Genomic DNA, 25,837 nt, shown 5'->3' with positions numbered 1-25,837 from the left:
TAGATACATGGTCTGAATTAGCATAGATTTTGACGATTTTATTTCCCTATTTTCTCCTAATTTTTCGTTTCAATTGAGAAGATATATCAAACACTTGAGACAGTGTTTTTATAAGCTATCCAAACAACTAAACTTTTGTCAAAAATGTTCAGCTGCACATTGTATTTTCAACTCTCTTCTGGTTGTTTGGATTTCCCAATGAAACTCTGTCTCTTACGTTTGATAAATGGATTAAACATCTCAAGGTCCATACAGTGTCGGTTTGTACTCCACATTTATCTCAATACCAGGAATCCAAAGATTTCCTGGATGTCAAAGAGCAATCACAGTTTCCCTCGGTGCCAATAGGCAGTACAAGCATTTCTTGACTGTGTGTGCATCATTCAGCCTGACTATGCTGAGTTACATGTAAATTCATAAAAATAAAGTATTATGTTGAGTTACCTCGTGAATAAATTTCCACCTCACATAGCTGGAGAACTTGACTCTTTGTAGTCATAATACCAACATATCTGCCAGTCGTCAGTGGATTAGTGTAACATATGGCTGATGCCCTGAACTGAATAAAACTATAGCGTCCTGTGCACTGAAGGTTGCTTACCACATCTGCAGAGTTACCTGGGCAATAAAAACAGAACTTCCATTGAACCTTACTATTTTAAATTCCCAGCAGAACTCTCCCTGGCCTTTCACTATGGGGTGGACCACTTGAATTTATAAGAGGGATGGGTAATTTTGTAAAACAAAAATTACTGCAAGCATATACTTGTACCAAAAACAAAACATTCATGCACACAACCATTGGTGAAAAAAACTCACAATCATTTAGAGAGCCAATAAAAAGCATGTTACACAGAGGAAAACATGTCATGCATACTGTACACATGTCCAGAGAAAAAAATCTCCTAGTGCATCAAAGGGCAAAGAGAAAAACTCGTGCTTGTACTATATCAACCACACCCTCCTCAAAAACACAATGGTCCACCCCTAAGTTGATGAAGGAGTTGCACAGTTTTCAAAGCCATATTGATGGTTAGGCAACAGTGTCAGAAAATAATTATTATTAACTTAACGTAAACAGTGTTTGAAAGGGAACTGATAACAAATAATATCCTTCAAATTAAAATCTACCTCTGATCAGTTTATTAATAGCTACAGTTAAGATTCTACAGTAGACAAAAGATTGCATTAAGCAAATCTGAGGGATACAGCTGGGCTAGAATGCATCCTAGCTGTCACATTTTTGCAAAGTTGTACATAGCTGAAACTTTTACACCACTTCAAAGAAAAAAATCATAGACAATTAACCCATTGACTCCTGAACGATTTGCACGCGACCCACCCCTAAATTCCCGGGCAATTTTTGGACATTTCAGAGCGAGCGCAAGCACTAAAAATAAACCATATGCGCAGTAACCACACACACAAGATTAGGCTTCAAGACTTTGTTTATTTTAAGTTGAATATATATGAAGGGCCAAAATATTAAAAAATATCAACAAAAAGAAGTCAACTTGATGTTTAAAACTGATAAGAAAACAAGAAATTACATTATTTCTTTGCCTCGCACCAAAATGCCTGACAGAAGCCGAGAAAATTGAATATGCGAAAATGAGTTATTAGTGCCTTCGGAGAACAAATTGAAACCAAATACAACAGAATTTCCATTCTTGTACTATAACGACTAACATTTGAGAAAACAATGGAAAATAAACGCCAAAGGCACATGTAAAAACCAATTTGAAATCAAGAAATCAAATAATTTCTTTGCTGAACAATGAAATATTACAGCGCTGCGAAAGAAAGAGTTGTAAGTCAAAAAGACGACAAAAACAAGCTAATTATTTTGAGATCAATCGTATTTCAACTGTGCTAAATTAGAAGCCACTTAGTTCTTTTCTCAGCAGTTCTGTAATAGCTGAATAAGACTCAAAAAAATATATTTGAACGAGGTGAATAAACTAATAAAACAAACTGCGGAGGTCGCCGTAAATTAAATATGCAGAAATCCAGCTAGCGTGCAAAAATACTGTTCACTTTTAAAACCTAAAATTTCCCAAAACAGGGCACTAAATGAAAGAAATGCAAAAGGAAGTTCAATGACAATAAATTTTCATTCAAGCTGAGGTGAAGAAACCTATTTAAAAGCAAAAAAGTATTGAAAATTTCGCAGACGTGCTTCGCTGCACGACCGCATGTTCAAATTAATTCTACACACTAAAGCGAAATCTCTGAGTTTCTCCTGACCACTTTTGCAATCACTTTATTGGCCATGGCTTTACCGATCGTTCCAAAAGTTGAATTCAACTTTGAAGCAATAATGGACATTACCATTTTTGTTTCTTAAGTCCACAAAGCTGCTTTAAGTCCATGACCTGTGTTCAAAATTCACTTGAAAGCGCACTGATCGTCATGTTTTCGCGGCGGTTAAAGGAAGGAAAAATTCTTCACCAGAAAGGTTTGACGACTCTGTACTCCTTGATCTTCCATTCTGAGGCCACCTGAACATTAATTTATATATTTTTTTTCTATTTTAAATCCCAAAGTAGTAATTTTTCCTTGTTAGGAATGAAAACAAGGCCTCTGAAGTTTGTAGATTTGGCCCGCAGCGCCTCATGATAACCTGCACTTTACGAGAGCATGAGTTTAAGAAGAAAAACTGTCTTTCTAGGACCCCTAAAGTCTTCTAAAAATATGCTCAGTAAGTCAATTCTGATTGGTTTATTTGTCCTCAAGAACAATGGAACAATAAGAGAACTAAAAAGTCTTCAGGGAGGGTAGGAAAGGCTATTGTCCCCACATGCTTTATTTCAGGTGGTTGTGGGCGGCACGGAAAATTGGACAGGTTTTTCGCACGGGTGGTTACGGACAGCACGGGAGTAAATGGATTAAATGTATGCAAAAATTAAACACATCACTTGAAATTATTTTTTTAGCACAAAGACATCCTTCAAGCTTGGTTAATGCAATCCTTTTTCTTTGATCTCATGTCCACTATTTGTTAATTGTTAAAAATTTGATTGTTTTTTTTTTTGAAAAAATTACTTGCCATCAGGTAGCCTTTACATGTGCTTAAAATTAAGTGAAGTACATGTAAAAACTTTGCACAATGCTAAAAGCAGGTCATATTGCAACCTCTTTAGTGGTGGATCCAGTCCTTGAGCTAAGGGGAGGGGGGGTATTTTCCTTACCCTGCTGGCTTTTCTTCCTTCTGTGATTTCTTCTTTTTTTCCCCAAAATAAGGGGCAGTAAGCTCCCCCAGGCCCCCTCCCTAGATCTGCCACTGCTCTTATAATCAAGGCATGCCTATAATTATCTAATAATGAAGAGCTTTGCTAGAGAAGTCCAAGTACATTTGAGGACAAAGTTACTTGTATGTACATCTGTCCTGGATCATCAAAGAACCATGAAAAGGTTGAATTGAAGCGTACAAGCTGTTTTCTCCCTGGGCTAAATATAACTCATCTTTCAACTTGAGCATTTTGGCAAGAAATTCTCTAAACTAACTGGCCAGTACTATTTTGAGTACACCTTTTATCTATTAATCTATCAAGACATTCAAACAATTTGCCCCTTAAACACAACTTTTTGCATGATAAGTATATATAAATATGACCTCCTTTTAGTGATAATTTACAGAACGTGTGCTCTTGTAAGAGTGCTACTGCTACTTCCATGTAGTTTGTCTTAGCGTTTAAGTTTTGAGAACACTACATGTATGTACTCACCAAATGTTATTTTGTAGTCTACATTATTTTTTCCTGGATCACCTGTGAACCTGTTAACTATGTGTATTTCATAGACTGCTGCGTGACCTAAAACCAGGTCCACTTGCCACCAGCTGGGGTTGTCTTGTTTTGTATGTGAACAGTGTTTGTTACGCATATCAGTGTCCGCATTTCCATCCACTGCTCTTCCTGACTCAGCAGCACCGATCAGAGCATTTCTGTATGTTGACGACTGATTTGTGGGCTTTCCAAAAGCAAGATTCTCTGTGTGCCAGTCAGTAAAGAAAAAAACACGAACTCTTATGTTACATATATGTAGAAAAATATACTTAGTAATGTCATTGTCAATAGTCGTCCACTTTTATCACAAGCCCCAGTCTAAGGAGATTGGGCAACCACTAACCTACGTTTATGACTCTAAATAAAGTTACCTCACCTTACCTTATACTTTCATAACGAACAGTGATTTAATAACCCTTTATAGAAATGGACAAAAAATTTTCCACTTTAAGTTTAGAGATCTCTTGTCCACTTGCAAGGGCAATCATGAGAGTAGATGTATTTCTTATTACAGTTAATTACCGTTGCTTGTAAAACCTGTGTTGTAACAGTACTGTAATACTGTAAGTATCTGTGAGATGAGCACTGTATTGTAGATTCAGTAAAAGACCCTATTTATAGATGGTTGCCAATTGAAAATTCTTTTGTAAGTATTAAAATTAGCCCAACTAGCCTCATTTTTGAGTTAATAATTCAAAAGAATTTTTACTCTCAAACAAGGTTAGTTGGGCTAATTTAAATGCATACAAAAGAATTTTAAACTGGCAACCATTTATGAATAGGGTCTATAATTTAATGGTAAGTAGTTTAATCTGTAATTTTAAACTTTGATTTCATTATTAATTTCAATTGATAAAAATTGTATTGATAAAATTTTTTTAACTGTATTCAAATTTGGTTAAAGGTATATACATGTAATGTTAACTGTGTTCTTGGCCAAGACATTTTACTCAGCTGACTCATACATGTATTAAGGCCTCTTTCCACCCAAGGTGTATAAATGGGTACCAGTAAGTTTAATGCTTATGCTGGGGGTAACCCTGTGATAGACTAGCATCCATTACAAGGGAGTCTCATGGCTTTATGCTACAGAAGCCAGAGAGAAGCAAAGGATATGCAGACTCAAACTTACTTACAACACATGTACAGCATCAAAGATGTGTTTTAGTAATAATCACCTGGTTTTTGTTTCACTCCGAACACCTCTGCTCTCAAACACACACCACCATGGTGAGTTCCCGGCAAAAATCGCAAATGCCTCACTAAAACACCTGCATTAAGAATGTGCTTAATCTCTGAGTTTCTGTCTTCATTTCCCTTCAGAGACTGAAATTAAAAACATAGGAAACAATAAGTTTCAATTATGTAACAAATTGATTTTCTTTTAGTAGGTTAGATGGCTCAGCAAAACTATCTTTATTTTAAAATCATATTTTAAAATAATTATAGTCACAGAGCAATAGTACAACTTTGTAGCAGCTAGTGAACATATTGCATGCAAACATAAATAATTACATGTAACTGCAGAAAAGTCTGAATCATTTCCTTATGTATGAAAATATAATGATTCATTTCACACATTACCTTAACTTGTCCAATTTCTGTGTAATTTGTCCATTTTGACCCATCTATGGATGATTGTAGAGTGTAGTTCTTCACCCACTGATTTGCTTGAGAATTCCCTTGAGTGGACACAGCACACATGATATGAAGTGTTTGTAGATCAATCTGTAGGTATGGATTACTGTCACTTGTCCCTGCACACCATGATGATCCTGAGTTCAGTCGACCATTCTTGGCTGCTGTGTTGACATTTTTTTCAGATGAAGCTGTTATTTTACTGTCTGGAATTGATCCACTTTCCATACCAAGATCCAAATAATTACAATATCCTGCAGTTAAAAATAAGTTGTGTAGTACTTGAGAGAAAACGCACTTCTTTGTAGTATGAGAAACATTACACTGTCTCATAAAACATGGTTGTCACAGACATCACTTTTCAAAATTCCCTTACTTTGCTCTGATCAAAATAAAGTCTCCCTGACCAAATAAATACAAAATGTCACATCTACATGCAGTACCAGTTTCTGGCCTCAACTTACAGCCCTTCTTTACACTTGATCATTAAGACTGATAAGTTTTCAACAAATTTTCCTTCTTCATTAAGTAAAAATATCACTGAGATCACGATGACCCCAAATGGTCCTACTTCCAGCTTTCAATGGAATCAGCTGCATTATATTATTTCAATTTTCCCTGCCTTTTCTTCACATCGTCAATTTTCCCTGACTCAAAATGAAATTGCCTGACCCTTTCATAACCTTGAAGAATTTTTTTTCCCCTGACCATTTCCTGACCTGTGACAACCATGAAAATGTGAGTACAGCTCCTCGGAGTCTGTCCAAAAAGCAGAGATTACAGTCAAACCTCCACATGTTGCCACCCTATTGTAAAGCCCATCTTGCTACAATGGCCAGAAAATTTCTTCCTAACTGTGCCCTGATCTATACACTTCACTCTTGTTGAAGCCCTGCATAGCCAGCTCTCTGTATCGCCAGTTAATGCTGCCCCAGCCAGGATATACAGTATTCAATATGGAATAAATTGGGGGATAAAGGGAAGTTGAGAAGCCACAGTTATCACGCCAATTCAACTTATGTAGTTAAGCATTTATAAGCCACCACCTGCAAATATGAAATTAATGTGCAAGCCGCTATATGCCAAAAACTCTAATCACACCCCAGTACACATTCAGGTTGTTCAGAGCAAAGGAATTCGAAACAAAAATTACTAAGAAGAAAACAAATTAACTCTAGTGGATCACTGAATAACCACAGTATGGCAACCCTCCAAGTTAACTTTTTTCCTTAGTGGCCATTTGGCCACTGACTGTTCAGGTTTGGTCGCCAGTGAAAAATTTTAGTCGCTAAAATATATGCACAAATTAATAATTAATTAATAATAAATGATAATCTTATTATTATCCAACTGTATTATTAATAACATTTTCCTTGAACCACCAAGTAAATTGAAGTCCCATTCAGTGAAAGAACTATATACCTAATGTTGATTCAAATATGCTTTTATTGGAATGATTAATGGTCAAATGAAATAGTTTCTGATCACAATGAAAAAGTACTATATTATTGCAACAGTGTTGTGAGTTGATCACAGTTCTCATTCAGTCATTTTAAATTGATTGGCTTTCACTTTCAATAAATATTTTACAATGGTTATAATAATGCAAATGTACATGCCCTCAAATAGCTCCATCGATTTACAAGTGACACCACAAATATCAAAAACCAAAGGTTCAGACTATCTTCATTATAAACTCTCACTTGAGTTTTTAATATTTTATAATCACACTTAAATGGTAACTTAGGAATGACTTGAGCACTCCAAACAATTCAAACTTTCATACTATGAAATAAAGTTTTTTTTGTTTTTAATCTATACTAGTGACACATATTTACAAATCTACAGCCAGCACACAGAATTCCATATTTCTGCATTAAAACTTAGAAACCACATGTGGTATGGACTTCAGATTGAAGAAATGGTATTCTTGATCTTTTTGAGGATTTGAACCATTCCTTCACTGCTGGCGCTGGTTGTGAAATCAACCATCAAGAATGGCGGAAAGTTTTCCAATGTTTATCAAGGCGGCATCAAATTCTTGCTGAGACCATAAAGTGAACACTATTTTAACCTTATCGCTTATGATCTTTTTTAAATGTTCAACCTCGTTTTCTGCTTGAATAAGCAAACGATATAAAACTTCATCTGAAAATTAAAGACTGTATTGAAATGGACAGAAAAGTTCACGCTCAAATTGTTTGTCGTTTTGAATTTAATATGCGAACCGCAGAACGCGAATACTCAACGCGAAAGTACTTTCACAAGTTTTAGGGCAATCACTATGAAGGATATTTTTTATTGATGAAATCTTTGACAATTTAAAAATAAATCCAGGTTCGTTCACACAAGTGAAATTTATTTACAGCTGTGAGCCGCTTTTCACCACAGTTTTCTTTATTTATAGAATCCCCCGTGCTTGTGTTACCAAGTTTGCTGTAAAGTCAAGTATTTTCGTATCCACTGAAACAAAATACGTTTCTCAAATATATTGTGGATCCTGTCACCGTCGAGCTTTCCAAGCTTTTGCAATTCCTCTTCTTTTCGATGGCAAATGACCAGATTGCGTGCGTTGTCTCACGCTTCCAGGTAAAATTGTCACGTGCCAAAGTTCAGTCGAGTGGAACGAATTTCGTCGCGTCCCAAGCTCAACTGAATACAATTCCTTGATCTTTGTTTACCGTGTAACATTTCATTTTATTCAGTCTCCATTTCTGTTGATTAAAATCCCACAACAACTAGCTTTGCAAAGTGAATTCTTAATGCTCAGAACGTTTTTCTTTTCGCTCCAGATGATAGTTCGCTCAAGCTCCTGACACACAGGTCACGTTAATTTTAGTCGCTGAGCTGGTGACTTGCATTCTAATTTAGTCGCCAGCTCCAAAATTCTAGTCACCATGGCGACTAAAATGGTCGCAACTTGGAGGGTTGTATGGGGTAGAGGAAAAGGCCCAGAAAACAGGCCCTTCCATTTATTGAAAATCAATCTGCCCATGCAGAACTGGAATACTACAACATAACAGAAACTATGGGCGGGAGGCAGGGAAAGCCAGCTAGATTGAGCACATGTTCAGAGTTCTACAGCATACAGAGAATTCTACAGCGCAGACTAGGGCAAACTGGGCCCAGGCTTCCCTCCTCCCAGAGTTAAATGTAAATAAAAGGAGTATTATTACAACTGAACTCTAGCGGATCACTGAATAACCACAGTATGGGGTAGAGGAAAGGGCCCAGAAAACAGGCCCTTGCATTTATTGAAAATCAATCTGCCCACGGGAGGAAACGACCTACCCCATACCAATATAAATGACTTAGAATAACGGAGTGATCAAGCAAACAAGGCTACTTGGCGAATAGCATGCATCCTATACTTAATGGGTATGTGAATGTGCAACCTAAAGACATCAGACCGCCAGTCTCCTAATCTCTTAATTAACTCTTCAGGTAGGTTAGCTTGAAAGGCTAGGGTAGCCCCCCCCCCCCCCCCAGCTCTAAGGCTGTGACCACTGATGCGAGATGGGTCAAGGCCCGCTGTCAATGCCACTGACTTAAGAAGGTTGTCAAACTTTGCATATGTGAGAGGCATCAGGCTACTGCTTGAGGGTGCTGGTAAGACAAAGGCAGGGCCAGACAGTGAGGCTGGAACAAGCTTGAAGGCATTCTGTAGTGCTGCATAAGGACACAATGGGTGACCTGGGATGCGAGGAAGTGGGATGAGGAGGAGTCATAGGCTGAACTGAATGGTTTTAGACCAGAGGTTGACAATGATGACCCAATCTGGATAGAACACAATGTCACCTCTTCTAAGGTTCTTTAAAGGGTTGAACTTGGCAATGCCCTTTAACAGCATATTGGCTTTACGAAGAAGCCCAAAGAAACCAACTAAGCAGACAGCCCAGAAATTGGCATGGAGTGGGTCTGTCAAGTTCAAATGTTCCTTGATAGCCAGAGGCATGTCGGGGGTCATGGGTTTCTACTGCGAGACTGTGTGTCCTTTGCAGCAGCGAATACCACGCAAAGTGGTAGCTAAGTGGAAGTTATTTTTGGTAGGATCCTCAAGGCCATGTTCCAAACGGAGGATACGAACAATGTTCAGGTATGTGGGAATTGAGGAAGCAGATAATGATCGAGCCAAGAAAGCTGCATAACGACTGGGTGTTATGGTGGATGCTGGTAGCGGCTGGTACCCATAATATGCACAGAAGATGAAATAGGCTCGCAGCTGACTTATGTAAGTGGTCTTGGTGTAGGATGCATAGGCTTGTTTGCAAAAGTTAAGAACTTCCATATCCAATCTTGACTGATCCTCTGGGTCTGAGGAAAGCAAGCGATAAAGGTGACATGTGAGACGAGAGGTCTATAGTAGAGGAAGAAGACTGTGAGAGCCATGCTCGAAGCGTGTCTTGGTGGCATGTTTCATCAAGTCTAGAAATACTGTCTGCAATAACATTGAGTGAGCCTGGGATGTGACCCACTATCAGGTGGAAATCATAGTACTATGACAACCAGAACAGCTCCCAGAGCCATTCCATCATGATTGGGCAGAGGGTGGTTCCTTTGTTAACAATTGCTGCTGCAACCTCACTATCTGACTTAAGTATAATCCTTTGTCTAGACCGATAGGGGGCCCACCGTTTGGCCGCTTGAAGGATCATGAAAGCTTCTCTGTAATTGATATGAAGGGAACAAACATCTGGGAAATCTAGTGCCCAGTTAACACATAGCCAATCAGTTTGCCAAAAGCAGCCACCACCTGCAGTTGATGCATTGGTATATGCTGGTGATGTCATGGTATATTTGTCGGGGAATAGGGATTTGTAGTTGAAAGCAGGGAGTAAGTACACCCACCAATGAAGGTCTGCTCTTTGTTGGCCATTAAGGTAAACACGGTGGTGAGGATGGTTTACAGAGTTCATAACAGTGATCAGGCGGCACAAGAAGGTCCGACCCCCTCTGACGACACAAGCAGCCCAGCTAAGTTTTCCTACAAGGCGCTGAAGGTGATGTTTCTGGCACTTGCATTTAGGTAAAGTTGAGTTCAAGATTTCCAATAGCTCGGATACATGGTTGCTGGGAAGACGAAGTTCACGACTCACTGTATCAATTTCAACTCCTAGAAAGCATAGAGATTGACTGGGTTGAACAACCTTTGACCAATTTATCCTGAAACCAAGAGACTGAAGCAGACCGATGAGGGTGTCCATGGCGATTTGACACTGCTGCTAACTGGGCTCTATTATGAGGAAATCATCCAAGTAGGCAAGCACTGTGAAGCCACGTCGGGCCATCATTCTGCAAACGGATTGTGTGAAGCAGTGGAAAACCATGGGAGAGGTTCGAGCACCAAAAGGGAGGTGTTTATCGTACAGGTGGCAGTCCCTTCAAAATGCCAAGACATACCAGTCACTTTCCAGCTGTTAGGGTGTGTCCCAACACTTTGGTAAGCATGTTTCAAGTCAACCTTAACTAACCAGAAGCCAGGTTTAGCTTGGCATGCTGCCTCATCAACTGTTATATATTTGTAGTGGTCAAGGTCCATGTAAGAATTAGCACTTGCTGCAGAGGGTCGGCTACAATCCATTATCATCCTCAGTTCTGAAGAGTCCCTTTTGGGCACAGCTCCAATAGCATTAACAATGGTGGGAGGTGTTGTTGATGTTGCAAAATGGCCAAGTGAAAGGCCTTCAGACAGTTGCTCTTCAATCTGCTCTTTGGCTCCAGGTCTGAGGGCTGATTTGTTGTTCTTGGTGAAAGCCGGTAAACAGTTGCGTCTCGCTGGATCAAGTCAAAACACTCTTGTACACCAGTGAGAATAAAGTCTTTAACTAGTTCTTTGGCCTATATCTCATACTTTAAGTCTGTGGAGATACAGGCTGCATCGGGCTGCTGCGCGTCAAAAGATAAAGGCCCTGCTGAATGATTGCAAGTAATATCACACTCTGCTGCTCCTAAATTACTGTCGGGGTATACCCCTGCTGTGGCAGATGCAGTTGAGCCATCCCCTGCAAGTGGCTCCACTGAACAATAATCGTTGGGAGATAGCTCTGCTGGCAAGTGTGAGTTTAGGCTTGGGGGTTAGATGTTGAGGGGGATTGGTGCCTCCATTGTGGGTGATCCCCCAGACACTGTGGTTTCATACACACATGGTCGTACTTGCAAGTTGTGCCATAGCTGCAGCCTTGACGCCTTTGAAAATCATAGCACACCTGCTTTCCTGTAGCCGGGTTGATGGTGGGTGCTGTTTTGTTTGGAGGGCGGCCTGTTTGTTTTGTTGAGCCAGGCTAGGTGGCATTAGGCTTGTGTAGAGATTGCTGGTAGATAAACTGACTCTCTGTGCCCCACTTGCAACCACTAGCAAATTGCATTCGGCGATAACAGTCATTGTATTGGACAACACGGGGTATTGGATAAATCTTTGCCAGCTCTGAGACTTTTGTGCTGCATGAAATGTAATTCGTGACATCTGAGGTTGATGATAAGTCATCTTCTTTGATGAGTGTGTCCATGATTCGGAAGTTTGCAGCTGACCATTGTGGAAAGGAGATGTTGGCAAGTTGGAGTTTCTTCTGGTTGTTAGTCTTTAATATTATTTGAGTGCCACTGGACACGCCAAGCACGGTGTCCCGGTCCTCTTCCAGAACAACTGGGAGGGAACTCACAAAATCTGGAATGAGCAGGGGACGCTTACCTCTGAGGGAACTTCTGGGTTCCAGTAGTTGCTGTGCTGGATCCGCCAATTCGTCGGAAAGTCCCAGAAGAATTGGGTCTCTGAGTGAATCTTCTAAAGCGTTGAGATCCTCCTGAACCGCTGGGTTGGTTTGCAACATTTTTAGAGAAGGAATGGTGGACCGTTGGACTGTACTCTGGTCTTGCAGCTGTGTGTTGCCATGCGCCGAAGCTGGAGCCGCCATTTTCGATTGTGTCGTTTTTGTCACCTCGGACTGGGTTCGTGCGAGTTCAATTTTGGCTCGTGTGAGCTCAAGTTCCAGTTTTAAGTTCGCATTTTGAAGGTTGAGAACATCGCTGGAAAATCGGTCTTCAGCTTCAGGTGTTAAACCCCTGAGTTTGTTGACACCGGCAGCAGATCTTCCTGCTTCGGGAGTCAAGCTTTCGAGCAGAGATTCCACTTGGTCCAATTCTTCTGTGATCGCACGCGTCTGACTGCTCGCCTCCGCATCTGTTTCCAAACGGAAGTCTTTCAATGTAACAGGAGGCCTTGTTGCTCTTGTACTCCTTCGAAGCGACATATTTCTCAAAGAAAACCGTAGCTAAAAGCCAGCTAGATCGAGCAGACGTTCAGAGTTTTACAGCATACACCGAATTATACAGCGCAGACTCGGGCAAACTCGGCCCAGGCTTCCCTCCTTCCAGAGTTAAATGTAAATGTTAAATGTATTATTACAACGAGAACTTGAAACATGGAAAAGTGAGATTTCGCTTGAATATCAACATTACAAAGGAGAAGGAAGACTCATGGCTGAGTACTATAAAAACCAACTGAATTTCACCAGCAAGATTACAACAGCAGCCAATGCTCACCTTATGGAATTTCTTTTAGATAACTGGCTGAAGACTAACCATATTACTGTAGATATAATTATAATATTTTGTTTTGGGTTAGTTTGCTCGTATCTTGGGTCTTTTACAAGTTTTAGTTTCCAAACTTATTTCTTAACCGCAGAGACTCCATTTTCTTTTCTGGCATCAAAAGTACAAGACACAGCATTTAAATTTGAGTAAACAGCTCAAAAACATACAATATGCTTTCACAAGTGAAAAAACAAAATTATGACTTTGAAACAAAAAAATCAATTATCTTTCTAAACTCTTCTCCTTTGTTTAATTCAAAAGGCATTCCTTACTTCTAAAAAACGGAAAAATTACACCAGATCGCTCTCCAGAACTCAGTGGCAACTCTGTGCACGCTAAAATTAGACCTGCGTGAATAAGCCAATCAAATGGGAGCATGAACACCTCTGCTTAGTTATATAGGCTCACTCTGTGTTTAAGTATGTTCATCTCACATGCGCCAGACTGCCTTCTGAATGGGTTTTCATTTGTAATTATTATTGTGCTTGTCTTTGGGAATATCATTTCCAACATTATTAAATCCGAAAACGGATTTTGCATATTTCAATATGTGCATGTACTAAACAGATTAATTCAAAATCACTTGGATTATGGTGCATCAAAGGAACTGATGAATAGTCAAGAACCCTCATCCTGAGTGGATTCTTCGATTCTTCGATGCACCATGATCCGAGCAATCTTGGATTAATCTGTTAAGTACTGAAACGCAAAATCTACTATCCAATCTTCGATTTTCTCACAGAAATGCGCCGTAAACTACACCTTAACCTAAGCATTCTGCATTACTTTGGGTCACCGAAGCAAGAATTTCTTAACCAAAAGTAGGGCGAATAGAAAGGAAGTCACACTACGGAAACAATTGAGCCGTGTATTGTATTGCAGTCATGCAGTAACCACAACAATGTCTGCTATATATTGTTCCGTTATGAACGACCTCCCTTATTTTGATCTCCTTGTGATATTTTATATTGTTACGCTATGCATGATGAAACACCGTATCGTGCAGTGCGAAAGTCCTCAGCAAAGACAACAAGCTCAAACGCATAAATTAAGCTCGCAGAAAGCTTTTAAGAGTCACGAAGCGCGCACTTTACATGTAATAGTCAAAAGCACATTCAATAAACTTATTCATAATCAAAAACGCATCTAAATCGAACAAACTTTAACTGCTTCACATATTGCAAAGGATACTGAGCTCACCTGAAGCCAAAGAAAGAAGTAACGCGATGAAAGCCACCCGGAAATACAGCTCGGATCCAAGCTCCGCCATCTTTTGTTTAGTTACGGAATGCAATCGTACCCGTCTCGCTTGACTAGCCTTCCGCATAAAAACTTCACCTCATATTAAAGAACGGCCTCTGTTAGCAGCACAAAGTTGAACCGGAAAATTGTGGGGGTCTTTTGGCTATGATATTGGCCGTTGTTGATGCGTGAACAATTTTCGTTTTCCTCGATCTCCTGAAATAAGATTACTCCCAAAGGACTGGGCAAGGTGGATATCTGTTACATGCTTCCCGATATTCTTTGCGCTATGGCTACTTCAGCTTACTTACGTTTTGTTTTGTTTCAGCATATTTCAGCAGATTGTAAATGAAAGCCATCAAAGCATTGTTTTATCTGACACATTCTACAACGGTGTCTTTTAACAACTTAATTGGGTTCAAAACATTTACAGAAGCCACGCGATGGCTTTGTTTGCCAAATGTTTGCTCCCTTTTTCCCACTTTGAAATCGCTAAATTATTCATACCCTCGTTTCAGCCGCAGTTTAGACAAAGCCGAATTTTGCAGCAAACGCATTCTACAGATATAGAAAGAATTTCGCGATAAACCTACTTAGTATATTACAAAGTTAACTTTTAGCCACAAATTAAATATGTTTACTGAAAAAGTTTTCGGCTAAAAAATTTTGATATATATATAGAGAAAATTTAATGCAAATTTTTCATTTATATCTATCTATCTATCTATCTATCTATCTATCTATCTATCTATCTATCTATCTATGTATATATATATATATATATATATATATATATATATATATATATATATATATATATATACACACACCCCGTTTCAGCAAAGTGAGCCGTCAGACAAAAGCAAGTAACGTCAGGTATTTTTATTAACAACTTGACCATATTTTTACTTCCTGAGACCGATCGCGAAAATATTCACGTACAAACTCTTATAGTCCTTAGACCCTCCTTATACTAAGTATTTTCGTCATGAGCGATCATCTCACACCTGGAGCTCAGTGGGCCGCCTATCATCACGAAAAGAAATCGAGAGTGCCGGAGAATTGCTGCCACAGTGAGTGAGCCTGAATTGAAGCGCACGAACAAGGCGGTAGCGGTAAGATCAGAGGCGCAAGGAATTGTGGTTATGGGCGAATGGAAAAATTAACATGCGCATTAACCTTTGGAAAGTCAGAGGGCTGTCCATCCACGGTGAAGTAACGATTATCAAGGCCTTTTTGCTTTGAAAAATGATATACCAGAGTTCTGTGTTAACTACTCTACCTAAAATTATAAAGGAATTTAATACTCTACTGATTCATTTCCTATGGAATGGAAAAGATAAGGTTACTAGACGCTCCACTTATTCGCCCTACGATTCTGGCGGTATCAACATGGTCGATTATGAAAACATGGTTAAAGCCTTAAGGTTAAGTTGGTTAAAAAAATAATTGATGATAAATGTAGCAGTTTTTGGAAACTTTATCTTAATGATCTCTTAAGTAGTCACGGGGGGTTATTTGTATTTAATTGCATCTATGCTGTTGATAAATTAAATATTTTACCTGATTTCTATTATGAATTGTTATTATCAATGGTAGTCAGATTTACGAGACCTTGTTGATTGTGATGGCGAATATAAATATAATATATGGAATAACAGAGAAATAAAGATTGACTGTAAAAGTGTGTTTTATAAACAATATTTTTCAAAAGGTATTAAGTATACCAAAGATCTACTTTATGATAAGACAAATATTAACTCCTTTGACACTTGAAGGAGAAAGGTTTTTGAATTTTAATTTCTTGACCTGGACAGGACTGAGACACGCAGAGCCATTGAATCTACGTACACATCCACCTTCTTTTACCGTCGTTCTTGATCCTTAGAACTGTAAATGCTGTGACTATTATAGCTTTTTGATAAAGTTTAAGTATGAAAAGCCAAAGAAATGGGCCAAGATAGCGGAAGAATTTGATTTGGAAGATAACTGTATTGCAGAAGTCTTTACGTTGCCCATAAGAGTTTCTAGCGAACCCTACTTAAGATCTCTGAAATATAAAGTACTGAACTCCATTCTTTTTACCAATGAAATCCTTTTTAATATAGGCTATATTCCAAGCCCTAACTGTTCCTTTTGTCAAGATACCAAAGAAACTAGAAACTATGTATTATTTACTTGTCCCTTTTCGTACTCCTTTTGGATGGATGTTACTGCCCACATTTTGAATAATATTAGTAGTTGCAGATGTCTCTTACTAAGTGACGTTGTCATAGGAATCTTGAGGGAGGGGATGGATCTAGTCAATTATGTACTAATTGAAGGTAAGAGCTATTGGATCAATTTTAGTTTCTGGGCAACCGACGTCGAATCATGGTAATCGACCTCGATATCCATATCGACCTACATTACTAATCGACCTCAGTTCGTCGTGTTCGATTTGAGGTAATAGAGCTCCAAAAGAATCGAGTGCTATACCGACTGATCGTGCTCGGTAGACAGACGAACCTCGGATCACGAATCGACCTCAGTTGCTTTCGAGCTTAATGAGCAAGCGGGGCCGTTCATTTCCAGGGGGATCCGTACGATGCTATATCGAGCTCGATCACTTTGTTCGAGTTCGATCGAATTTTTATGAAGCCGAAATTGTATCGAGCACGAATGGATTTTATTTTTTATCGAGTTCCATTTGTTTTCAAGCTCGATAACGATTTAATCGAAGTCGAAAAGGGGACTGGTGCGGAGGAGTAAAGAAGCTCTCGCAAAGGGACTGATACCAAGTGAGCTTAAAATTCCTCCTTGTTACACAACACGAAGTGCCCTTCATGAACACGAGTGAAGCGACAAGAAAGGTCGAGTGACCGAACAGAGAACGGCAAATGTACAAATGTCACGAACCGTAGGAGTCGTGTAGGCTAGTCAATCCCATTTTACACTGAATGTTGTATTTCTCATGTAATATTCGAATTTAGAAACCTTGCAACAATGCTATTTAATTCCTTTCAGAAGTTTCTGGAAACTCCAGGACTTGCACCTCTATAAGAGCGTGAGTTTCGTCCGTAAGAGAACAATGAAAATGTAATGAGGCTTAGTGTTGCATGCAGCCGGTTTATTTAACTTCTCTGATTACAGTTTGTTACTGTTACCGACAATCCTGTGTTCTGTATGGGAACAACCCTGCTCTGCATCGACACTCTTTACATCCTTCTTCCCTTCGGCACCATTTTGCGCCATTTAGGTAAACTAATCTAATTGTTTTAGTACATGGTAGATCTACTAGTTGTTCAAAATGTTATCTAAATACTCTTTACAGACAATTTGACAACGCAAAGAAGCGGCCGACATTTTGACAACCACGCACTGCTAGGCTACTCATTAAACTTACTATCTGCAACAAGATAGACCGGCATTCAAATCAGAATGCCAGTAGATTTACAACAATTATAATTATTCTTGCTTTTTGATTGGTCGTTACTTATGATCTATTGGAGGACAGACACATAGATGACGTCATCAACATTCTTTTTTGTTTCTATACTGTAGAAAACAAGTAGATTCCATGTTGCCTGGCGTTTGTTCAGTAAAAGATCATAGATAAACAAAATATGATTAGACTTCAATGACACACTCGGCTATCGTGTGCCATTTTTTAGTTCTTACCACATTTTGACGTCATCTGTGATCTATTAGTCCACAGACGCACGGCAACATGGAATCTACTTGCTAAATCGAAACCCGAGCTCGCCGTTTAATTAATTTACACGGCCCCTGTTAAGCCTAACCAATTGCGCTCTCACCTGATAGTCGGTCAGTGGGTTATGCTAACATCTGAAAGTACGTTCATGGGGCATGTTATCGCCTGATCACGTCCAGGCCGAGAAGCTCGAACCAAGTGGTCAGTCTCGTCCAATAATGACGACTGGTGGAGATGGCCTCTACAGACGAGCACATCTTTTTTGTTTTGTTTTGTTTTTTGTAATTTTCTACGAGCACGCCTTCTGATCAATTTAAACACATCAGATCACAAAAAAAGAAAAAAATTAAGTCTAAAACTATGAGCGCTTTCCATTCAATGAAAAATTCCGGTTTTCTTTGGTTGAGTGGAAATCGCCCCATGACAACTGACAGAAAGGAGCACGTCAGCCAATCAAAATGGATTCTTTGCAATAGGATTATTGTATAATTTATATTGCTTCCGGTGAGATCTTTTAACGGACCATTAGGAGGCCTTAGGAGAATGAATAAAAAAAATGCAATGTCATTGTAAAATTAGAGATTGCAGCGAAACGGTTGTGAAAAGTAGTAGCTTACAAAGTCATGTGTTTATATTTCTAAAATACAATGCACTAGTATTTGGTATCTCCAAATAATATTGTCTAATTTGAATATTCCACAATTTACTAACATTTTAATGTCCAGAAATATTCTATTATCTACAAATATGATATTGCCTAGAAATATTTTCTTGTCCACGACTATTTTAGCTACGAATTTTCTATTGCTTACAAATATTTTATAAACTAATAATATTCTATTGCCTTTGACTATTCTTTATACGAATGTTCTCTTAGGCCTACCGAAAAATATGCCACTCTCCTGAAGTATTCTTTTAGTTACAAATAATCTTTTCTTGCATATATTCCATTGTCTACAAAAATTATATTATAAAAAATCATTCTATTACATGAAAATAATACGTTACCTAAAATAACTTAAGACCACCTACAAATATCCTATTGGATACAAATATTTCATTAAGAGCAAAAATTCTATTATTTTCAAAGTAGTTTATTTTTTTACTTACAAATATTCTGTTACTTGCAAATATTGTATCATCTATATATATTCTATTACCTACATATATTCCATTGTCTACAAATATTCTATTGCCAACAAATGATCTATTGACTACAAATATTTCATTACCTGCGAATACTGTATTCTACAAATAATCTATTACTTACTAAAATTATAATACCGACAAATATGTTATTACCTACAAATAGTGTTGTCTTGAACTATTCTGTTACGTACTTATATTTTTGTTTTTTTACATAGTTAATGGAGGGAAATGGTTATGAAACCTGGCAAAGTTCTTTGTTGTATGTTTTTCTTGGCTATTTTGGGAGTTGACCCTGCACAAAACCTGGCAAAAATACAAAAGGTGGTTACGTGTGCTCATTCAACTAACTATTAGAAGCATTGCGATTATGTAACCCATGCATAGTCTATGAGCATAAAACAAAAGACGTGCAGGGTTAAGGACTTTCCAACATTAATCTTAGCCTGTTTGTTTTGCTTCTTTGATGTTTACCTGGCTTCTTAACCATTTCCCCCTATGACCATGTTTGCTTTACAAACATTCTCTTACTTGCAAAGTTACTATACTATTACATAAAGTTAAAATGAGAGAGTGAGCCTGAGACACGAGTGCCAACAGGATTGGAAAACGAAATCACTAGCCATAGCAACTTTTAACTTAACGTTTATTTTAACTTTTAATATTTATTTATGCAGGGCCCCACTGAAGAGCACCTTATAGTGAGGTGGACTCCCTGTTTAACTATTTTAATTATTATCATTGTCACTGTCATTGTCATTATCATTATCATTATCATTATCATTATCATTATTATTATTATAGCAAAATATGAGATTGCTAATCACAATGGTGAAAAAAATGACACTGTGCTTACACATATGATCGACTTTTTGCACACTAGCTAACGTAGTAAATGGTTAGATCTCTCTAAAAAGAACTGTTGTTCTATTAATCGTTTCAGTAATCAGTTCTTTTAACAACTTCTGAGAATTTGGTGGTATATCAAGACAAAGTAACATCGTTGATTATCGTTATTCCCATCACCTTTGCTTGATAATGTATTGGTGCTGTTATGAGAAATTAGATTTTGATCACTCCTGTGATTTAAAGAGCTTACCGACACGATCACACCAGACAAACTATGCCTAGTAGATAATCAAATATAGAAGGTTACAAGAGAAGTTTTGTTTCCTTTGGAAACCTCATTCGCGGTGAAGCACATTCACACAGAAGAAATGTGATGTAACATATTTACATAGTACCCACGGTAGTTGCACTGCGTGAATAGGCTATTTCTAAGCTTTCCTGTTATATTCCTCTGTTTCAAAGAGCGGAAACAACTCAACACGAGGCATTTCCTATTTCAAGGTAAATTTCTTCCTGTCCGTCTTTTCCTTCGTTAAATCCCACATTGTAATATTCGGTATTCTCATCTTTGCCCTGTAGACTTTTGTACTCAGGAGGACCAGGTGACTGCCCTTCCAAAGGCCTGGGACGGAGTTCCATGTATGAACTTGGCTCTGACATGTGCTGATCACGTGGTGAAACACTTTGACATCCGTTATCGGCGATGGACTTGTCCGCAGTCGTCGCTCTGTTTTCAGGCAAAGCTCGTCTCAGCCGCCATATCAACACACCATTTACAACAAGCGAGATGAAAGCAATGCAGCATGAAGTGATAACCGTAGCATAGAAAACGCTTTTTCCATCTGTTAAAGAGTAACAATAGATCGAACTAAACACAGGTTTTATTTTTCTCGCAATGTTCTCGGCAGGAAGTCTCCCAGAACTCGAAAAAGTTGTGGGAACACTTGCCTATAGCTCGTGTTCTCACAGCACTTCTCAGTCTCCGAAACTTCCACTCTTGTTTCTGTAACTCGTAGAAACAGAGAAAATGTGTTTTCTAACTTATTTCTTAACTAATGAACTTTCCGGTGATGGGAAGAACTCAGTCTTACTGCTCCAATGGTTTCACAAGGTGCATCAAAATAATAAAGGTATCTTAGGTATCTTCTTAGGTTAGCATTCACTTGATAAGATGATATACAAGGAATGTAAAGTGGCTTATCTGGAGTTTTTAAGTAAATATCTCCCTGAATCTAAACAGCCCATACTTCACTGCCAGGGCTTGTTGAGCTGAAAAGTCACTGTTACATCGAAATGATTGAAGTAGCTACCCCGAAAGAGTTACAGTGAAGCATCAGTGATTCAAATTCGGTAGGAAGTGTCCTTAAAAACTCCAGGGAAGAGCTGGCTAATAAATTGCTTATACATGAGTGAGCTGAATCATCCACGTCCTACTGGAAAAAATCTAAAACACATGAATAACCACAAGAAAAGAAAAGTGGTTTGTACCTCTGTCCCTGACCTGGTTGTAACATTATTCAGTAGATACATGACTATTGAGTGGCTAGCGTACTCTGTTTTAACAACATTTACCAACTACATGCACCTACATGAAAACGCAGACGATGAAGACTTGGGACCCTCTGACAAGGTGATTTTGTAAGCTGTGGAACCAAAGCTGTTTGTAGCATGGCACACATACATCCCATAATCCTCTGCATCACGAGGCGTGAGAACAATGATGTTGTTCATGATTTTGATGTCATCACTACCTGGGACCTGACCATTCTTTGTCCAAGAGTAATTAAAAGGACTGCCACTGGTTGCATGGCAAGATAAAGTACAAAGGGTTTGCATCTCACATATCACTGAAGATGGGGAAACTTCTTTAGCTATTCTGGGTGGAACTGTACATCAAAAAAGAAGAAAAAAAAATCAAAACTGCAAAACAACGTCATTATAAGAACTACGCCAAAACCCATTTTTATAAACCTTTGTAAACAACTAAAAGTTGCAACTGCTTCAATAGACTACGATAGTGCAACACTTATATTTTTATACTACGAGCAAATCCCTAGGAGTAAAGAAAGCGAGCCAACAAACTCCACCCACATAATGTTATGCTCCCCTCATAGTAGAAAGTGGGGTGATAAGAGGAAGGGTCGCAATTTTCCATACGTTTCCTTAAAATTTTTAAAATCTGAGAACATCCATAGAGTGAGCTAGAGATACGAGCCTCCTTCCGGTCCATCCAATGTCGTTTCACAATTTTTTCAGAGGATTAACGATGGATTAAGCCAAAACTCTGCTTATAACAGTTGTAAAAATTCTTTAAATTTTGTTATTATCTCTTTTCTAGTCAGTGCATCTTACCAGCGACTATCACTGCTGTAGATGTACGGCTTTCTCCAAACTTGTTGGATGCTTTACATTCATAAACACCACTGTCAACAGGAAGCACGTCTTTAATAACAAGGATACGACCACTGTTCTTGAACTGAGCCCGTGGTATAGAGCTATTTCCATTTTTAGTCCACGTAACAGAAGGTTCAGGATCTCCGGTGACCTCACACGTCAACAATACCAATTCGCCAACCGGTAAAATTGATTTTTCTGGTAGTTTCTTGACAGCAGGTTTCTCTAAGAGTTTAAGAACAAAGGTTTTAATTTTCCGAACGTATCCGCAATATAGGGAGAGCTGTATACTGACCACCACGGAAACCTCTTTTTTGGCCTACGGTATCTTCTCCATCCTCTCCCCAAGTACAACTAGCCGACACTGTTACCGAACTCATCTTATTAGGCGACAGGACTGCCACGTTTAAATGTCCACATCAGTTTACAATCTTGCATTCTATTCCTTATGAATCTGTCTCAATTTTTTTTTGGTTCAAAATTCAACCACTTTGATTTTAATTTGGTTTTGTTTCAGGCTATTACAGTGAACCTGGCACAATGCAAATGCAAAATATAAAACCACAGATAAATATTTAACACAACACATATCCAACAAGAAGAAACAACGAATTTTATTCTCCAATACCTTTGGTCTTTATCTCTACGAAGTTGCTCGAAATATACAGCACCTACAAAGATAAATACATTTAACAAATCGGATGTGTTTTAGCGTGGTCCGCATCCTTATCGACAACAATACCCATCATCACAGTGGTCAACAATATAATCACATCGGTCAGTTTTGCAAGCCAGATGTGATTGCTTACCTGTCAAACAGACAAAACAATCGCAAAAATATCAACCCTCTTATTGCGAAAGTTTTCTTACGGATTTAGCGCCCACTGGGATCTAACGAAAACTATGCAAAGCGATATTCGTTTTTTTTTTTAATCTCGCCTTCTTAAAACGATTAACGTTAACCTATACATATGCTTGCAACAATGCCTTGTTTCCACCGCTTAAGTCTTTTAATTCATGTGCAAGTACGTGTATATGAACAGGTTATGTTGAAAACGTTTACCTTTGAACATGTATATCTATCATTTATGGGATCTGATCGCAAAGATTTGTTGATGCCTTACTTGCCGAAAAAGTCACCGTGCACAGATGGTATTGTGACATTAATTACCGCACGTACAAAATTCAATTCAGCTCTTTGGCCATTGTTAAAACTTGTAGAAAGACTAGAAAGGCACGAAGGATGAGTATTCCCAAGAAACGAAACTGACAATAAAACACACTAATGCAGCATTACATTTAACAACTTGACTTGTTTGTAACGTTTAACTTGAGTCGGGATTATGCATCTATGATTTTGACAGTTACCACTGGCATCAATAAGCAAAACTGTAGTTATAAATGATAAGAGGTGGTTACAATACCTCAGTAACAAAAGCCCTAAGGAACACTCTGTAGTTGGTATTTGGTTGGAGTGGTTTGTTGTAATACTGCTCGTTGTTATCACAGCTTCTCTTACTTCTTGTTTTACTATTTGATTGTGCTCCACTTCCAACAATAAATTCCTGGTAATTATCAAAGTCGTTTCCACTAAACTGGAAAGTCACATAAGCTGCAGGAACTAGAGATTCGTGTGCTTCATCATATGTCACCAGATCCTGTGGTGTAAAACTTTCTGGCGAGTTTACCACACCAGAATAGTGTGAGCTAACCATTATGACGATGACTTGAAAGAATCTGCAAGATTGCGACAATGAACTTGTAACTCACCAAGAACAAGACTAGAAAAACAGATATATTGGTGTGAAACGAAGTAATGTACACCTGGTAAATGAAGAGTAATTGTAGTGCGAAGCATGATCAGTGCAACCATCAACATTTCAGAAATCTGGATAAAAGTTGCAAACTCTGCCAATCTGAGAAATACTATACTTTACGGTAATCTTTACTGAACTGCTCTCGTCCACTTAGTTTATTATTCGTGAAAATCGTAACCGTGAAACTGCCATGGAACTGTTGAACTTGTTCACCCAGTATGGGCTGTACTACCCATGAATGTAATAACAATTATAGGACTAATACCAACAGCAAACAATGTAGGTAGGGCAAGTAGGTAACGTTTGCGTGTGAGCCCAGTGGCCAATCAGGCCGGAGCTTATCTCTGGTGTCCGTAACATGAAGCGACTAGGACAATTTCTACTTCCCCTTGGATCGGATACCAGTCCATTGCATGGCTACCCCCAGAATTAACTTCGCATGTACCCATTTGTACAACTGGTGGACAGAGGAACTGTGAGAGTAAAGTGTCTTGCCCAAGAACACAATACAAAGACCCCTAGGAAATAAACTATTGGTACCACCCAGTATTCATTAGAAGTATTAGTATTAATCACCTTTTCCAATTGAAATAACGAAAGTTGTCAACCAAGATATAATAACACGTACACTTACTTTCCCACTAAGAGCGTTTACCTGTAAATATAGCCTGGAGACGTGTAAAACAACCGCAAAAAACATGGACATGGCCAGTGAAACTTATGCTTAAGAGTCAATCAGATTTTGCTTTCAAACAAACGGCGGCAATGATAGTTTGACACCCTATCCGACACTATTTCTATTTGTGTTAGGCTTTTTCAGTCGTTTGAAAGCCATTGTTGTCAGCTTTAGAAGGGTACATGCATGTATACATATGCAACCAATAATCCCTACTGAAAAGCTTGCTCATGATCCGGTTATTTAAATCAATTAAATGAGAAAGTGCATTGAGCTGTGCGACACCAAAAGACATGAAATCCCTCATACAAACTTTGTAGCAACCAATATATAATGTACTTCTAAGAAACTGTCTTTCCATGAGTGCCAAAGGTCTTCCAGGAAAATTTAGCTTAGTACTTTCCTTGTCCACAACGAAGATACAAGAACTTGAAAGACAAAGATAAATTTTGAGCTCACTGCAGAAGAACTTGGGTGCAGCACTCTGAAAGTTTGCGGTTTAGATACTCTCCCAATGTTATTACATTTATTTCAAGAAGAAACGTTGCTCTTTCATTTTCCCAGCCCTGTTCCCCAAGGTTACATTTCCAGAACACCGGGCCAAGAACTAACGTACAAAACTTTCACTAGACCTACATTATGGCCACGTTTAGGAATTTGCGATTTTTTTCCATTTTGCAAGACTTCAGGAAATATTTACGGACGCCTCTTATTTAATTATACATACTTTGCATTTGCTGGAAAGCGTGGTAATGTTATTTTTGCTGTTAAACCTGCTTCGGTTGAATTCAAAGGAAAAGATGGCGAGGAAGGCCTTTCTTTGGACCATCTCATACCTGTGGAAGAAAAAGTCAGGTTCAGGTCAGCTGGACATCAAGAACCAACAGTGCAAACTGTCAACTCCCGAAAATTGTGCCTTCGTGAAATTTCACACCATTTTGATCGTTTATGTCCTTGGCAACCATGACTGAATGTACATAAGCAGTGAATCTTACCTTCACGT

At 38.6% G+C, this 25,837-nt stretch overlaps 2 protein-coding genes across 2 annotated transcripts in view; both read right to left on the bottom strand.

The window, feature by feature from the left end:
- LOC145468091 (uncharacterized) overlaps nucleotides 1-14,707 on the bottom strand; it is a 39,400-nt gene extending 24,693 nt beyond the window's left edge. The window contains exons 1-3 of the mRNA XM_081451768.1: nucleotides 14,217-14,707; nucleotides 5,373-5,680; nucleotides 4,967-5,114 (exon numbers count right to left, since the gene is read on the bottom strand). Coding sequence (XP_081307894.1) covers nucleotides 4,967-5,114; nucleotides 5,373-5,680; nucleotides 14,217-14,343 — 583 coding nt within the window. The 5' untranslated portion in view covers nucleotides 14,344-14,707. The remainder of the gene's footprint in view (nucleotides 1-4,966; nucleotides 5,115-5,372; nucleotides 5,681-14,216) is intronic.
- Nucleotides 14,708-19,547: 4,840 nt separating this feature from the next.
- LOC145468606 (uncharacterized) overlaps nucleotides 19,548-25,837 on the bottom strand; it is a 34,819-nt gene continuing 28,529 nt past the window's right edge. Inside the window, exons 9-14 of the mRNA XM_081452334.1 lie at nucleotides 25,562-25,670; nucleotides 23,766-24,078; nucleotides 22,970-23,012; nucleotides 22,300-22,566; nucleotides 21,537-21,833; nucleotides 19,548-20,789 (exon numbers count right to left, since the gene is read on the bottom strand). Coding sequence (XP_081308460.1) covers nucleotides 20,422-20,789; nucleotides 21,537-21,833; nucleotides 22,300-22,566; nucleotides 22,970-23,012; nucleotides 23,766-24,078; nucleotides 25,562-25,670 — 1,397 coding nt within the window. The 3' untranslated portion in view covers nucleotides 19,548-20,421. The remainder of the gene's footprint in view (nucleotides 20,790-21,536; nucleotides 21,834-22,299; nucleotides 22,567-22,969; nucleotides 23,013-23,765; nucleotides 24,079-25,561; nucleotides 25,671-25,837) is intronic.

Source organism: Orbicella franksi, chromosome 14 (genome assembly GCF_964199315.1).
Source record: "Orbicella franksi chromosome 14, jaOrbFran1.1, whole genome shotgun sequence".
In the NCBI taxonomy this organism is placed as follows: domain Eukaryota; kingdom Metazoa; phylum Cnidaria; class Anthozoa; order Scleractinia; family Merulinidae; genus Orbicella; species Orbicella franksi.
This window is presented reverse-complemented; position numbering and strand designations above follow the sequence as displayed.